Source organism: Macaca mulatta, chromosome 1, assembly GCF_049350105.2.
Source record: "Macaca mulatta isolate MMU2019108-1 chromosome 1, T2T-MMU8v2.0, whole genome shotgun sequence".
NCBI classification, from domain to species: Eukaryota; Metazoa; Chordata; class Mammalia; order Primates; family Cercopithecidae; genus Macaca; species Macaca mulatta.
The window spans coordinates 117,307,870-117,322,641 of NC_133406.1; the positions used below are offsets into that span (position 1 = coordinate 117,307,870).

A 14,772-nucleotide genomic window follows, 5' to 3' on the forward strand; every position below is an offset into this window, starting at 1 on the left:
GTAGAAAGTGAGGCGGGTGGGCGGGATTAGGGAGGACTCTGCCCAAGCCAACCGGTGACTTTAGGACGGGTGACGTCACAGCCAATGGACAGCCAGCGCGGGATTTTCAATTCTTGTTCCGCCCAATCGGGAAAAGACTGTGCTTATAAAGACGGCTGCCGCGGGGCCAGCAGCCCGTTTCTCTCCCCGCCGCTGCGCTGGTAAGCTTGTGTTTTGGTTCGCTATGGCCCGTACTAAGCAGACTGCCCGCAAGTCGACCGGCGGCAAGGCCCCGAGGAAGCAGCTGGCCACCAAGGCGGCCCGCAAGAGCGCGCCGGCCACGGGCGGGGTGAAGAAGCCGCACCGCTACCGGCCCGGCACCGTGGCCCTGCGGGAGATCCGGCGCTACCAGAAGTCCACGGAGCTGCTGATCCGCAAGCTGCCCTTCCAGCGGCTGGTACGCGAGATCGCGCAGGACTTTAAGACGGACCTGCGCTTCCAGAGTTCTGCCGTGATGGCGCTGCAGGAGGCCAGCGAGGCCTACCTGGTGGGGCTGTTCGAAGACACGAACCTGTGCGCCATCCACGCCAAGCGCGTGACCATCATGCCCAAGGACATCCAGCTGGCCCGCCGCATCCGTGGTGAGCGGGCTTAAGAAGTGCGCGTTCGGTCGGAGGTTCCATCGTATCCAAAAGGCTCTTTTCAGAGCCACCCACATCAGCACTTGGAAGAAGCTGTACCGCTTTGCCCTCCGTGCTCCCCCTCCGGCATTAGAGCGGGGAAGGCACTTCCGGTTGGGCTCCCAACAAAACACGGGGCCGGTTGACAAGTCAGGTCCCCTGCTGCGGTGCCATCTTGAGCTCTGCCGACTTCGGCCAGTTGGCCTATCCGGACTGGCCGGGCTGCGGCCGCTTTCCTTGGCGCCGGCTTGGGGGCTGTGGCGGGGGGAGGCAGGGCAGGAGGGACGGGGCGTCGGTCCCGAGGCCAGGGGTCACCAGGCGGACGCTCAGGGCTCGCGGTCCTGAGAGCGCCTGGCCTTTGCGGAAGTGGAGGGCCACACGCCCGTGCTTCGCGCCCAAACCGGCCTCACCCGGCGCGGCCCTCCGGCTAGCGAGGGAAATGACCACCTCGGCCTCGCCGGGGTTCTGCGGGCAAACGTGGGGAGAACTGCGCTGGGGCTGCCGGTCGGGCCCACGCCACCTCCACCAGCACAGTGGTAACCCCCACATCCTGCCCCTAAGCCAAAATTCCCGGGGTCACGGGGTGTGGGCGGAATTTTGTGAATCTGGGCTTAATCGAGCTGTTCCCTGTTCATGTCCACAGGAGACTCACTCTATTCCAATGAGGGCACTCGGTCCTCTTAGAAGCTGCATGGTGTGTCTGGATTTTCTGTCCAGACTCAGTAGTTCCTTGACATTGTTTTCGTCGGACACGTGGGCAGACGCTGGTCCCCGAGGTCAGATCCTTGGGAAGACAGTAGATCAAACAGGCAGAACGTGGGCCTCCGTTGGGCAAATGAAGTTCCTCACCTTAGGAAATCGTGACAGGAGGCCTCAGAGGCGATCTCTATAGTCTCTGGGAGCTGGGAAGTCCAAGGCCTCTTAGTGGGAAAGTGAGGCAGGGTCTTGCAGAGCCCACTCTACACAGGGCCAGATACAAATGGCCGTAGAGGTCTTAGGTAACACCTTCTCGGTCATTTAGTTGCACCTCAAAGAAGCCAGGGCTTTGGTTTTCTGTTTGTTTCATCACAGTTGACAGGTTAAAAGCATTCACCGCAGAGATCTGTGAGAATTAAGAGGGGAGAAGGGAAAATGGAATAAAACTTCGTTTTGTAAAGCTGCCATTTTGCCTTTCCTGAGGCGTGTTAAGTGAGGAGAGCAGTGTAGGTGAGCCCTGCTGGGGACTGCCACATGTTTCTGCTCCAGGGTCACAGCAATTTCTAGAGCATGCCTCTGGGTCTCTGCGGAGACCCTCATAACCTGCTTAGGCCCACAGTGCATGGGCGGTATTCTGACTTCAAAAACTAGTGACCTTCAGAGGTGGGCAGGTCACCCACCATCTCTGCACCCAGCTTCTCAGGTCCAGTAGTGACTGAGCAGAGACCGGAAGCTGCGGATGTTGGTGTCAGACATCTAGGTCCTCTGACTGCCCCCCCCACCCCGCACCCCAGATCACACTCCTTTCACTCACCAGTCTGGGCACCTCTAAACTCCAGGAGGTCTCCCCGGCTGAATCTCAAAGGAAAATTTCGTGGCTTTTTTTTTATATCCAGTCAGGAGTAGAATTCATTACATCTTGTGGTCCTGGCACTGTGAAGGCCTGCACTCACAGGAATCTGTCAGTCTTCGTATTTGTTTGCGAGACCAGCATAAGCTGAATTCATCAATACAAGATAACATTCTAAAATGCTAAGTTTTAACATTTAATCATTCCCTGTACTTAAATCATTGTCTCCCCTCAGGTGACAGTTAAAGGATAATTAAGGATACGGTAAAGAAATACTCTTCCTCTGGCTGGGCACTGTGGCTCACAGCTGTTAATCCCGGCACTTTGGGAGGCGGAGGCGGGCGGATTGCTTGAAGTCAAAGTTCCAGACCAGCTTGGGAAACATAGCAAGACCCTGTCTCTACAACAACAACAGAAAAAAGAAAAAGAAAAAAGAAATACCTAGCCGGGAGTGGTGCCATTTGCCTGTGGTCCCAGCTACTAGGGTGGCTGAGGTGGGAGAATCACTTATGCCCGGGAGGCAGAGACTGCTGTGAGCTGAGATTGTGCCACTGCACTCCAGTGTGGGTGACAAGATAGTGAGACCCTGTCTCAAACCCACGTCTTCCTCTAATAACTAGCTTCTACGTGGCTACCTTGGTTGCCAGTAAGCCCACTCTGAATCTGTGGCTTTTATGAAGTGAAAAACGTGCTTTGTTCACATTTAATTCTGCCTTAGGCAGGCTAGTGGGGGACAGGTGTGTGTGTGTGTGTGTGTGTGTGTTTGGAGGGGAACTACATGGTAAGAGACATGGCCATGTTTACACTGCTTTTTCTTCCTTAGAAGAGGACTTGTCCACTCTCCTGGTCACCCTTATCCTTCTCTCGGTCCGCATCTCAGTCTTCTCATGTCTTTCTCTTCCCCGTCTATATTCCTGGTTTCCCCCGTGCTGGCCTTGGCCATCTTCTTTTCTCCGTGCAACTCAAGTGAGATTGACTCCCTGCTTTCCATATTTCTGTCCCTTAGCTAAGTGCTCCCAAATTGGTATCTTCTGCTGAGACCCTATCCTGAGCGCTACACATTTTGTGTGTGTGTGTGTGTGTGTGTGTGTGTGTGTGTGTGTGTGTGTGTGTGAAACAGGGTCTCACTCGTCTAGGCTGGAGTGCAGTAGCACAATCAAAGATCACTGCAACCTTGGACTCCTGGGTTCAGGGGTCCTCCCACCTCAGCCATCTGAGTAACTGGGACTACAGGCACACACCACCAGGCCCGGCTAATTTTTTTTATTTTTTGTAGAGTCAGGGTCTCACTGCATTGCCCAGGCTGGTCTCGAAATCCTGGGCTCAAGCCATCCTCCCACCTTGGACTCCCAAAGTGCTGGGATTAAAGACGTGGGCCACTGTGCCTGGCTACACCAATGTTTCTAACTGCCTGGTAGATAGGTCCTTCTGGATGGATACTAGGCACTTCAAACCCAGCTTATTTCCAAAACCACATGCATCATCTTGCTTTCCAAACCGATTTGTTTCTTTCCACATTCCCCATCTTCCTGGAAGCCACCTTCATTACCCCCATCTGTTCTGAGTCAGGTGTCCCTTCCTCTTGCCCTCTGTGCAAATCTCATGAGTTCCAAATGTTACTAAATCTACCTTCTGACTTTCAATTGTATCACCTTTTCTCCGTCCACCCATGACCATGCCTTAACTGAAGCTCTTGCCAGCTCTGGTCTAGTAGATTACATAGTCAGGATAGTCTTTCTGCCCTGCCACACTGAGCTTCCATTCTGTACCAGAGATACCTTTTTCTTTCTTTTTTTTTTTTTTTGAGACGGAGTCCCGCTCTGTCGCCCTGGCTGGAGTGCAGAGGCACCATCTCGGCTCACTCCAACCACCGTCTCCCGGGTTCATGCGATTCTCCTGCCTCGGCCTCTGGAGTAGCTGGGACTACAGGTGCGTGTCACCACGCTCAGCTAATTTTTATATTTTTAGTAGAGACGGGGTTTCACCATGTTGGCCAGGATGGTCTCAATCTCTTGACCTCGTCATCTGCCTGTCTTGGCCTCCCAAAGTGCTGGGATTACAGGCATGAGCCACAGTGCCCGGCTCCCTTGCTCTTCTTTGCCCTCATCTCTTTGGGCCCTCCTCCTTGCCTCTGCCCTCTCCTATCTTAATACCCCTTCCCTTCCTTAACCTCTCAGCATTAGGCTGGCAACATTTCTCAGGGTGAGGATTTGTCTTTGTTTATTTCCGTAGTAGCCGTACCCAAGCAATGCCTGGTCACCGTAAGTAGAGTTAAATCGTCTCTCAAAAAAACAAAACAAAAAACGAACTACATTGAGTGGGAAAGGCAATACATATATCAACTTTGGTTTCGGTATCACTTCATGGCGTCATTCTTCTTTCACGTATAACTTTTCATTTGATCCTTAAAATAATCCTGTGAAAAAGGCAGGAATTCTCAGTAATTGGCCGGGCATGGTGGCTCACACCTGTAATCCCAGCACTTTGGGAGGCTGAGAGGGGTGGATCCCCTGAGGTCAGGAGTTCAAGACCAGCCTGGCCAACACGGTGAAACCCGGTCTCTACTAAAAATACACAAATTAGCTGGACTTCAAACTAAAGCAAATTTTAACATTTGGGTGAACATCTGGGCAACATATATTCAGGTTTTAAATATTTTTGCATTAAAACAAAAACTGTTTAAAAAAAAGAAAAAGAGGACAGGCGCGGTGGCTCACTCCTGTAATCCCAGCATTTTGGGAGGCCGGGGAGGGCGGGTCACCTAAAGTCAGGAGTTCGAGACCAGCCTGGCCAACATGGCAAAACCTCCATCTCTACTAAAAATACAAAAATTAGCCCGGCGTGGTGGTGGGCACCTGTGGTCCCAGCTACTCGGGAGGCTGAGGCAGGAGAATCACTTGAACCCGGGAGGTAGAGGTTGCGGTCAGCCAAGATCGTGCCACTGCATTCCAGCCTGCGTGACAGATCAAGACTCCATCTCATAAAAAGAAAGAGGAAGGAAGGAAGGAAGGGAAAGAAAGAAAGGAAAGGAAGGAAGAAGGAAGGAAAGAAAAAGAAAGAAAAGAAAAAGAAAGAGAGAAAGAAAGAAAGAAAGAGAGAGAGAAAGAAAGAAATGCTGTTACCTAAGTCAGTGGCTTTCAACCTTTAATGTGTATCAGAATCACCGGGAGGGCTTTTCTAAAGCACAGATTACTATGTCTCACCCCTCAGTTTCTTCAGTTTCTCATTCAATAGGTCTGGGGTGGGGCCCAAGACTTTATCCCAGGTGATCAGTGCTGCTAGATGAGAGGCTACATTTTGAGAACAACTGATTCAGACAATGGACGTGTTTTCTCCCCCACTCCCTTTCTTTCTTTATCTTCAAATTTTTGATATCTCCTTCTTTAGTGGATCTTGGTGAGGATCAGATAGATTCATCAGCATTGCCTTTAAAATTAAAAAAAAAAATCAGTGATACTTGAAATAGCAATGCTGAAAATCACAGGTCAGATTTAAAAGGGAAAAGGAAACATCTTGAGCATTACAACCTCTATTTCTTACCTGGACATCTTCACAAATGTTATTCTTGCCACTTCCTCCCTGCCCTCAACCCTTTTACTCTGTATCTCAGTAGGATGCCAATCATTCTGCCCTTTATTCAGAGTCCGACACAAGCCCCAACGTCCATAGCCAAGTTTTCCTTGGTTTCCCAGCAGCCAGTGACTCCTGTAGCATTAGGATTCCTATAGTAGTTATTGTCTACATTTCTCAGCATATTGAATATGTACTGCCTCTTACTGTTGGACTGTTTATTCTTAAATGTGTACAGGTATGGATTTATGTCGTCTATATATTATGCATTTATTGTCTTCTCCGTTCTGATGGTAAGCTCCTGGAGGGCAAGTCTTGCATCCACCGCTTTGCTGGCAGCCCCATTGGTAAGCTCCTGGAAGGCAAGTCTCGCACCAGTGCTTTGCCGGCAACCTGATTGCTAAGTACCGTGTTTTAAGCTTAGTTCAGTCTCAAGTGTTTGATGCTGATGAGAGCAGCCACATCTGAAAACCAATAAAGCAACTGCTCGTTTATCCTTTGGGAGCTGACAGAATTTCTTCTTCCAAATACATACACAGTAAAATCATAAGCCTAGAATCTTAAAAAAAAAAAAACATAAAAACAAAAAACAAACAAAAAAGAAACTTATGGGATATGCAATGGCTGCAAAACTGTAAGGATTAGAAATGTGAACCCACATTTTAATCCAAATGAGGGCAATTTAGAGGTGGTAGTGTAAAGAATAGCTTGCTTTAACAGATGCCATGCTGATATAGAATTGGCTTTTGCCTTGTCAAAATTAAATTGTGCTTTCTGTATTGATGGTGGGCACGTTTCTGCACGTCTCTCATTCTAAGCTACAACAGGCCCTAAGAAGTAGAAGTCACATACCTGAATTAGTTGTGAAGTTGCTTTCAGATCATATCGTTGGTTCACTCTTATAGAAGGATCACATTAAAATGTCTCTGCATTTGTATCCTTGCAATGCCACAACTGAAAGACAGTTATCTCATAGGTCCTTGATTAAATTAGGAGCCTTTTTACTGAACACAAGAAATGATACTTTTCAGGCACTGGGCAGATAGCTTGCTAGAAATTCATTTTTTTAACTGTACTAAGATTGAGCTGAGTGCGTGGCTGAAGATACCACATAACATGGACCCTTACTAAGGGATCTAGTCCACCCGCTTGTTATGTAGAGGGTAAAATGAAGCCCAGAACAGTCAATCGCGAAATCTAAGCCGATCAGGTGGGAAAGCCGGCATCTATAGAATGAAGATCTAAGGCTGCTTCTCCCACTTTGCCTGAGCAAATATAGGGAGATTACATAGCAAGGCACGTGTAAATTGCCAGTGCCTATTTCTCAGAACCAGATCTGGTGATCGCAAAGACGTGCCCCTCTAGGTGTGCCTATATACTGCTCCAGAAGAGCAAGCCGAGAAAGTAGTGGTCAAACCTAGAGCACATTCAACCTTTCATATCGATAAAGGCAAAAAAAAAAAAAAAAAAAAAAAAAGCCCAAGTAAGTGAAAAAGCCGCTTTCGGTCAACGACTTAAGTCTTTACGGCTGTGAGCGCCATGGGCCACAGTAGCTTTCCGTTAACTTCAGATCCGACTGTCGCCCCACTGCCAAAGTTACCTTCCAACATCGTTACTGTTGCACTTTATGCAGTCAAGTGTCCAGCTCCTCAGATGAGCGAGTGGTCGGCCCTAAAAAGGGCCTTTGGGATCGAAACGTGCAAAGCTGGAGCGGCGGCCTAGCCTCCGAAGCCGTACAGTGTGCGCCCCTGGCGCTTGAGCGCGTACACCACATCCATGGCTGTGACGGTCTTGCGCTTGGCGTGCTCGGTGTAGGTGACTGCGTCCCGAATCACGTTCTCCAGGAACACCTTCAGCACACCGCGGGTCTCCTCGTAAATGAGGCCAGAGATCCGCTTAACGCCGCCACGCCGAGCTAGACGCCGAATGGCAGGCTTGGTGATGCCCTGAATGTTGTCTCTCAGGACCTTGCGGTGGCGCTTAGCGCCCCCTTTGCCTAAGCCTTTTCCACCCTTTCCCCTGCCAGACATGACTGCTACAGCCTGAAAGACAGCTTCTGTCAGGGCAAGCACGGTCTTCCCCTGATATACAAGAGTATCGGACCAGATTGAAAACCGAAAGCGCGCCGGCGGGAAGCTTTCTCAATTGTCCCCGCCCTCTCGACATTTCGTCATTTCTTTTCTGTTCTCCTCTCCCTCCTCCTCCACTCTGCTCAGGTCCCTCCCACCCTCTTCCCCCCGCACCGCGTCCCGCTACGCCATAGTCCCCGGGAGAATTCACATCCCAACCCAGGGCTTCCGGATTCTGCGGTGGCTTTGGCCTGTGTCTGGTCTGAGGACGCCCGAAAGGCACTGCACTGAGGCTAAGGGAAAGTTCTTCTGGAGGGAGCCTCAGGTAGAGCAAATGGAGGCCAGAGGCGGGCAGGAGCGCGCCAGCGCAGGATTTAATCCCGACGAGCGGATTCAGAGCCGTCCTTATATAAAGCCTCAGGAAGCGCCGTTCCGACGATGAGGCCGGCACGCGAGAGGCGACCTCAAGAGCGGCGGCGCCAGGGATCTGTGCGCCAAGGGAGGACGGGAGGGAGCGGGTTCGCCATAATTCCTGACTCTAGGCTCTGTTTTGTTGGACCGAGCCACTCTATTTTAGCTCACGCAGGAGAATTCTGGCCCTGGGAAAATTGATCTCAGCATGCTGCCAAGCTTTCTCATGGAGGTCAGCGAATCCCAACACACTGTCGGTCAAAGCAGTGCTGGAAGAAACAAAACAGTTCTCCCTCGGTAGAACTGAGGGGGATTGGTCCAGGGCTCCCGCCGATACCAAAATCCTGGTTGCTCAAGTCTCTCATAGAAAATGGCGTAGTATTTGCACATAACTATGCACATCCTCCCGTGTACTTTAAATGGTCTCTAAATTACTCTGTAACACCTAATCCAATGTAAATGCTATGTAAGTAATTGTTATACTGTTTTTATTTTTACTAGCTTTTGTTGTATTTTTTTTTTAATTCATTTGTTTGATATTTCGATCTTGGGGAACCCGCGTATATGGAGGGCCTGCTACACAGAGAAAACGGAGGGATATTCTGTGCATCCGTTTCTACGGATCCTCTAAATCGGCCTTTGTTTTCAGCCAGGATTTAGTGCCCAACTGTGTCCTCTGGAGGCCCCACATGGAGCTAGCAAAGTTTGCTGCATCGGGTTTTGCAAGAGGACTATCTGCTCCATACTGAGAGTAATTACCACAAACTGCCCTATGAAATTGGTTGGGGTTCTTACTGTTAGCATGTTTATTACTTTATCAGGGCTCTCTGTAGGAGAGTCTGTGAGAAAATGTTCTGGTTTCTGCTGAAAGAATCGTGTTTCGTTGGGGTTTTTTCCCCGGAAAAAATATTATTTTTAAAAACTCTTCTGTGCCCTGTTTAATCTCTCCCTTGGATCCACCTCCTATGTGCTCATAAATCGTAAATCTGTATTCAGACTTCTAGACTCGAAACACGTAGATCCACCTCGTGGTTCTTCAGTCATTTTAAGCTCAAAACTCAAAATCTCCCGAAATCAAAATGTTGACATTTATAATCTCCAGGGTGTGACTCACGGGGGATGAGGGGAGCACTTCTCTCCCTCCCCGCATAAAGCTGGTTCTCCTGTCTGCTCATTGAACGGTTCCACTACCCATCACAGCATCTACGTGCCTAAACCAACACCCCAGCATTGGCATCAGATATCTTCCTCTCCCTTGGCTGCTTCAGGACAGAGAAGAAACATGCTTGCCCTTTTCTGACTCTTTAGTAACTCTCGCCAAATCGATCACATTATTTTACATCTCTTTACATCTTAGTACTCCCCCCATCTTGGCTGTGTGTTCCTTACTGGCAGTGATTTTTGTTTATTCATTTTTGTAAACTGACACTTAGTTCAGTGTCCAATATAAGCTCAATAATAGTTAATAAAAGGAAAAGTGCCTGCATCTGATTGCTTTTAAACACTGTTAGAAAAGACATAACCAAATTGCAGCTTGATAAAACCACCACAAAACAAGGCTGAGAGAAGTGGTGATTTCTGGTGTCAGCGGGCACAGGACCCTGGGCAGAATCAGAGATACGGGGTCTATTCAGTTCCCTTTTTAAGGGGATCAGGACATGCTACCTCCAAATGTGCCAGTTTCGACTTAAGAATTATTTTCAGCTGAAATAAACAGCTAAAATCCCTTACCTGTTTAATAGCAGATCCTCCTCGCAAGTCTCAAATTTTTAACTCAGTTGTCATAAATCTTCTTCAGGACTAGAAGCAAATCTAATCTCAGAGATGAGAAGTAGTCATCACACCCAAATAGACATTGTCACAAGACTCGAATCTTCCATCTATTCTAAGGGACCATTTATCTTTTCAAAAGTCATTTGGTTTTCCGTATGTCCTTTATTCCTCCTCCTTTTCCCCTGCTGTTAGGTAGATCCCAAATTCTAACCACCCCTTTGAGTTACTCATCTCAGAGTGCTCCTATGTATACACTTTTTTTTTTTTTTTTTTTGATTCAGAGTCTTACTCTGTCACCCAGGCTGGAGTGCAGTGGTACAATCTCGGTTTAAACACCCAAGTCTGTGGTGTTTTGTTATAGTCCCTCTAGAAACTAATACAGGATTCATGGTCTGCCAAAATCCCATTCCCTGCTCAGACCGACAATGGATGGTGGGATCCTTCGTGATACGTACCCTGTGAGTTAGAAGTAGCAACTAGAGCTGTTGAGGACAATACCTTTGCACCCGGTACCTCATCCACTGAATTTTATTTTCAAAGATACAGTCTGAAACCCTCAGAGGGTGAGTGCCTTTCCAGTGTGTCAGAGCCATTAGCAGCTGGGCAGACCGCTGAGCATGTAGATTTCTAGGTCAAGGCCCTCTCCCCAAAGAATCATACTCCCTGGTTGAACTGAACCTAAATCAGGTTTTGAACTAGACAGATGCCAACCAACTTAAAATTCGAAAGACACCCAAGACCTGTCCATGGCCCTGGGATTTGAGGACAACCTGTGCATGTCATGGCTATGGCAGTTCAGGGGTCTCTGGCTTAGTGGGAACGTCTATGTCCTAACTTCACCCTTCTCACTCTTCCACCCCCATCTGCCCCTCCTATGACAATGGAGTGCTCATTCCCCAAATTATCAGCACCGTGAAAGAGAGAAAGGAACACTGGATAGTCTAAGACCTGGTCTTGGCTTGTGTGAGACAGTGGAGACCTCACTGCTTGGTCTTTTCTGGTTTACTGTCAAAAGGTTGAAGCTGGGGCCTTGACTGCCTCCTGTTCTCTGTTCCAGGGATGCTATACAATAGAAGTTTTGGGTCTTGACCATCGAAAGGTCCCATGAATTCTCCACTCAGCTCAGCTCAGCCCCCTGCTCTCACATCGGGTGAGGAAACGATAGGCAGTGCGGACGGGCATATGCACACTCACTGAGGAAGTGCAGCCTGTCTGACCCAATCTCTCTCACCCAGCCTAGGCAGGACACTGTTTCCTTAACTATCAGCAGCTATCTTGGGGATTTCCCCACAGGGCCAGGGCAACAGAATCGGGTTCTCACTGTGACCATGGTCTGGAAGGACCATGAGGAATTCCCCAGTGCTGTCAGGGTTTCCCATACTGTCACAGACAGTTTAGTAACAGCTTTGACACCTTTTGGTAATAGGACAAAGTTAACACTCCTGCCACTATCCTGTGAAGGCCAAACTTCCTAGGCCCCATAGGAAACTTTTGGAATGTCTTCTTTGGGTTGAGAAACTGGGGCAAAGTAGAACCCAATTTTTTCACGTCAATATCAAAATGTAATCATTTCAGGTGCACAGAGTTCCGCACTTTCAGATTGGTCTTAAAAGAAAATCGGCCTGGCGCGGTGGCTCAAGCCTGGAATCCCAGCACTTTGGGAGGCCGAGACAGGCAGATCACGAGGTCAGGAGATCGAGACCATCCTGGCTAATACGGTGAAACCCCGTCTCTACTAAAAAAATACAAAAAAACTAGCCGGGCGAGGTATTGGGCACCTGTAGTCCCAGCTACTCGGGAGGCTGAGGCAGGAGAATGGCGTAAACCCGGGTGGCGGAACTTGCAGTGAGCCAAGATCCAGCCACTGCACTCCAACCTGGGCGACAGAGCGAGACTCCGTCTCAAAAAAAAAAAGAAAAGAAAAGAAAAGAAAATTGCCGGGCGCGGTGGCTCACGCACTTTGGGAAGCCCAGGTGGGCAGATCACCTGAGATCAGGAGTTCGAGACCAGCCTGACCAATGTGGTGAAACCCCATCTCTACTAAAAATACAAAAAAACAACAAAAAAAAAGTTAACCAGACTTGTTGGCGGGCCCCTGTAATCCCACCTACTCCGGAGGATAAGGCACGAGAATCGCTTGGACCCGGGAGGCGGACGTTGCAGTGAGCTGAGATCGCACTACTGCACTCCAAACTGGGTGACAAAAGCGATACTCCATCTCAAAACAAAAAGAAGAAAGAAAGGAAACAAAGAGAAAGAGAGAAAGAGAGAAAGAGAAGAAAGAAAGAAAGAAAGAAAGAAAGAAAGAAAGAAAGAAAGAAAGAAAGAAAGAAAGAAAGAGAAAGAAAGAAAAGAAAGAAAGAGAAGAAAATCAAGTAAAGAGCAATTCACATTCTCTTGAAAATTCTCATTACATCCAGCCTGGTTCCAGGGAAGCCCTGCCGTGAAACTGGTATTGTTACTTAGACTTAGGGTCCTTTGATCAGAGTTGATGATGTCCTCAGCTAAGTCAGTGCTAGGAGTGGACAGAGATGAAGTGATAGATGTGACAGAATTGTAGAATGTAGATTTAATAAGATTTGGTATTTTAGGGCAGGGCGTGATGGCTCATGCCTGTAATCCCAGCACTTTGTGAGGCCAAGGTGGGCCGATCACATGAGGTCAGGAGTTCAAGACCAGCCTAGCCAACACGGTGAAACCTCCTCTCTACTGAAAATACAAAAGTTGGCCAGGCACGGTGGCTCATGCCTGTAATCCCAGCACTTTGGGAGGCTGAGGCGGGGGGATAATGAGGTCAGGAGATGGAGACCATCCTGGCTAACACGGCGAAACCCCGTCTCTACTACAGATACAAAAAATTAGCCGGGTGTGGTGGCAGGTGCCTGTAGTCCCAGCTACTCAGGAGGCTGAGGCAGGAGAATGGCGTGAGCCCGGGAGGCAGAGCCTGCAGCGAGCCCAGATGGCACCACTGCACTCCAGCCTAGGCGACAAAGCAAGACTCCGTCTCAAAAAAAAAAAAAAAAAAAAAAAAAAATCAGCCAGGCGTGGTGGTGCACACCTGTAGTCCCAGCTACTCGGGAGGCTGAGGCAGGAGAATTGCTAGAACCAGGGTGGTGGAGGTTACAGTGAGCCAAGATCATGCCACTGCACTCTAGCCTGGGCGACAGAGTGAGACTTCATCTCAGAAAAAAAAAAAAAAAAAATTGGTGATTTAGGCATTTGGAGAATGCATGCAACAAAGGAGCTTCTGGCCTGAGGAGCTATGGGGTTGATGTTAGATTTTAGTAACATGGAGAATGCAGAGAGAAGAAATTGCTTTTCTTTTTGTTTTTGGTTTTTTGAGACAGAGTCTCTCTCGGTTGCCCAGGCTGGAGTGCAGTGGAAAGATCTCTGCTCGCTGCAACCTCCCCCTCTCGGGTTCAAGCGATTCTCCTGCCTCAGCCTCCCAAGTAGCTGGGATTATAGGTGCCTGACACCATGCCCAGCTAATTTTTTGTATTTTTACTAGAGACGAGGTTTCACCATTTTGGCCAGGCTCGTCTCGAACTCCTGACCTCAAGTGAGACACACGCCTTGGCCTCCCAAAGTGCTGGAATTACAGGCATGGACCACCACACCCAGACAGAAATTGCTTTTGAAAGCAAAAAGATGCATAAAGTCCCTCCCGACATTGAAAATTGAGATTCTTGTTCTCTATCTAGGAGAACACATCCACCAGTTGTTATTACTCTAATCAGTAAAGGGTCTCAGCTGGAGATACTTGTCAGTAAGCCGTCAGCAAATCGATAAGGAAAATGAAAGGCAGGGAATTTGATGAGATCTTCGCAGGGGTTAGGGAGAAAAGAAGAAGGCTGAGACAGGCACTCTGGGCAAGCAGGAACATTGATGGGAGTTAGTAGATTAGGAGAATACCAAGAGACAGAGGATAGCTGGAAAGGGATGAGGACCACCAGAAGAGAATATGTCCCAAGGAGGCAAAGGAGGTGTCAACAGGGTCGTATTGTGCACCAAAGTTCAGAAATAATGATTATAACTTAACATTCCTTAAGCTCAGTGACTGCTGACTGTGCTTCATATTTTACGTCTTATACATCACCACAACAATCCTGCAAGGAAGGCAGATGTTTTATCATTCTCATTTTACAGACTAGGAAGCTTTGAGTATTTTGCCCAAGTTCCCAAAACTATTAAGTGTCAGGGCCAGGGACTTTGTCCAAAGTGCGAGGTCTCCAAAGTTCAGGTGCTCGGGCAGAAAATACCCACGGAGAAGCTTGTAATGGAAGCTCAGAAAGGAAGTGACAGGAGGCATTGTGATACACACGGTTGAGGGCCTCACTGCTTCTTCTGACTTCTCTAACTTTTCAGACGGCATTCTTCTCAGGTTCTAACAAGCTTACCCTCTCCTCTGGTTTAGCAGTTCCTCCCAGATTCATTTATCCTTCCAGTTCCCTGCGAAATTCTGAGTGCCGTCAGAATGGGCATTTTGCCTTGTTCATCTCTCCAAGTCAGCATCCTGGAGCATAGTAGATGATCAGGAAATGCCTGATTGCCCTGATTCCACTGGCCTCTGAATTCTCACTCAAAAGGGCATAATACCCAGGCCCCTCCTAGGTTTCAAAGAATTCTCAGGAATTTGCAGGCCAGAAGCAATATAACCTGGACTCTGGAAGGAACTTCCTCCAGGCTGGCCCCAGAAGAGGGAGGGGTAGCTGCCCTGAGCTGTACCCCTTGCCTACAAGTTGCT

At 48.6% G+C, this 14,772-nt stretch overlaps 2 protein-coding genes across 6 annotated transcripts; one reads left to right on the forward strand and one right to left on the reverse strand.

Annotated features, from left to right (window-relative positions):
* The first annotated feature begins 204 nt into the window (after positions 1–204).
* HIST2H3A (histone H3.2) lies at positions 205–646 on the forward strand. Its single transcript, NM_001374548.1, has one exon. It carries the CDS (start codon positions 224–226, stop codon positions 632–634), a length of 411 nt encoding a protein of 136 aa, NP_001361477.1. The 5' UTR covers positions 205–223; the 3' UTR covers positions 635–646.
* Positions 647–4,398: 3,752 nt separating this feature from the next.
* Positions 4,399–7,833, reverse strand: H4C14 (H4 clustered histone 14). Of its 5 annotated transcripts, none has more exons than XM_015151420.3 (3): positions 6,628–7,833; positions 5,746–6,239; positions 5,333–5,631 (listed from the first exon to the last, which is right to left on the reverse strand). In XM_015151420.3, the coding sequence occupies exon 1, from the start codon at positions 7,803–7,805 to the stop codon at positions 7,494–7,496; it is 312 nt and encodes a 103-aa protein (XP_015006906.1). In that variant the 5' UTR covers positions 7,806–7,833; the 3' UTR covers positions 5,333–5,631; positions 5,746–6,239; positions 6,628–7,493. The 5 variants fall into 5 exon arrangements, with proteins under 5 accessions (XP_077805154.1, XP_015006906.1, XP_077805163.1 ...); XM_077949037.1 differs by having other exon boundaries at positions 5,746–6,334; XM_077949028.1 differs by having other exon boundaries at positions 4,399–5,631; positions 5,746–7,833.
* Positions 7,834–14,772: the final 6,939 nt, after the last annotated feature.

What these genes read in the sequence shown, in the direction of transcription:
- HIST2H3A (NM_001374548.1), top strand. Translation starts at nt 224, where the DNA reads ATGGCCCGTACTAAGCAGACTGCCCGCAAGTCGACCGGCGGCAAGGCC.
- H4C14 (XM_077949028.1), bottom strand. Translation starts at nt 7,805, where the DNA reads ATGTCTGGCAGGGGAAAGGGTGGAAAAGGCTTAGGCAAAGGGGGCGCT.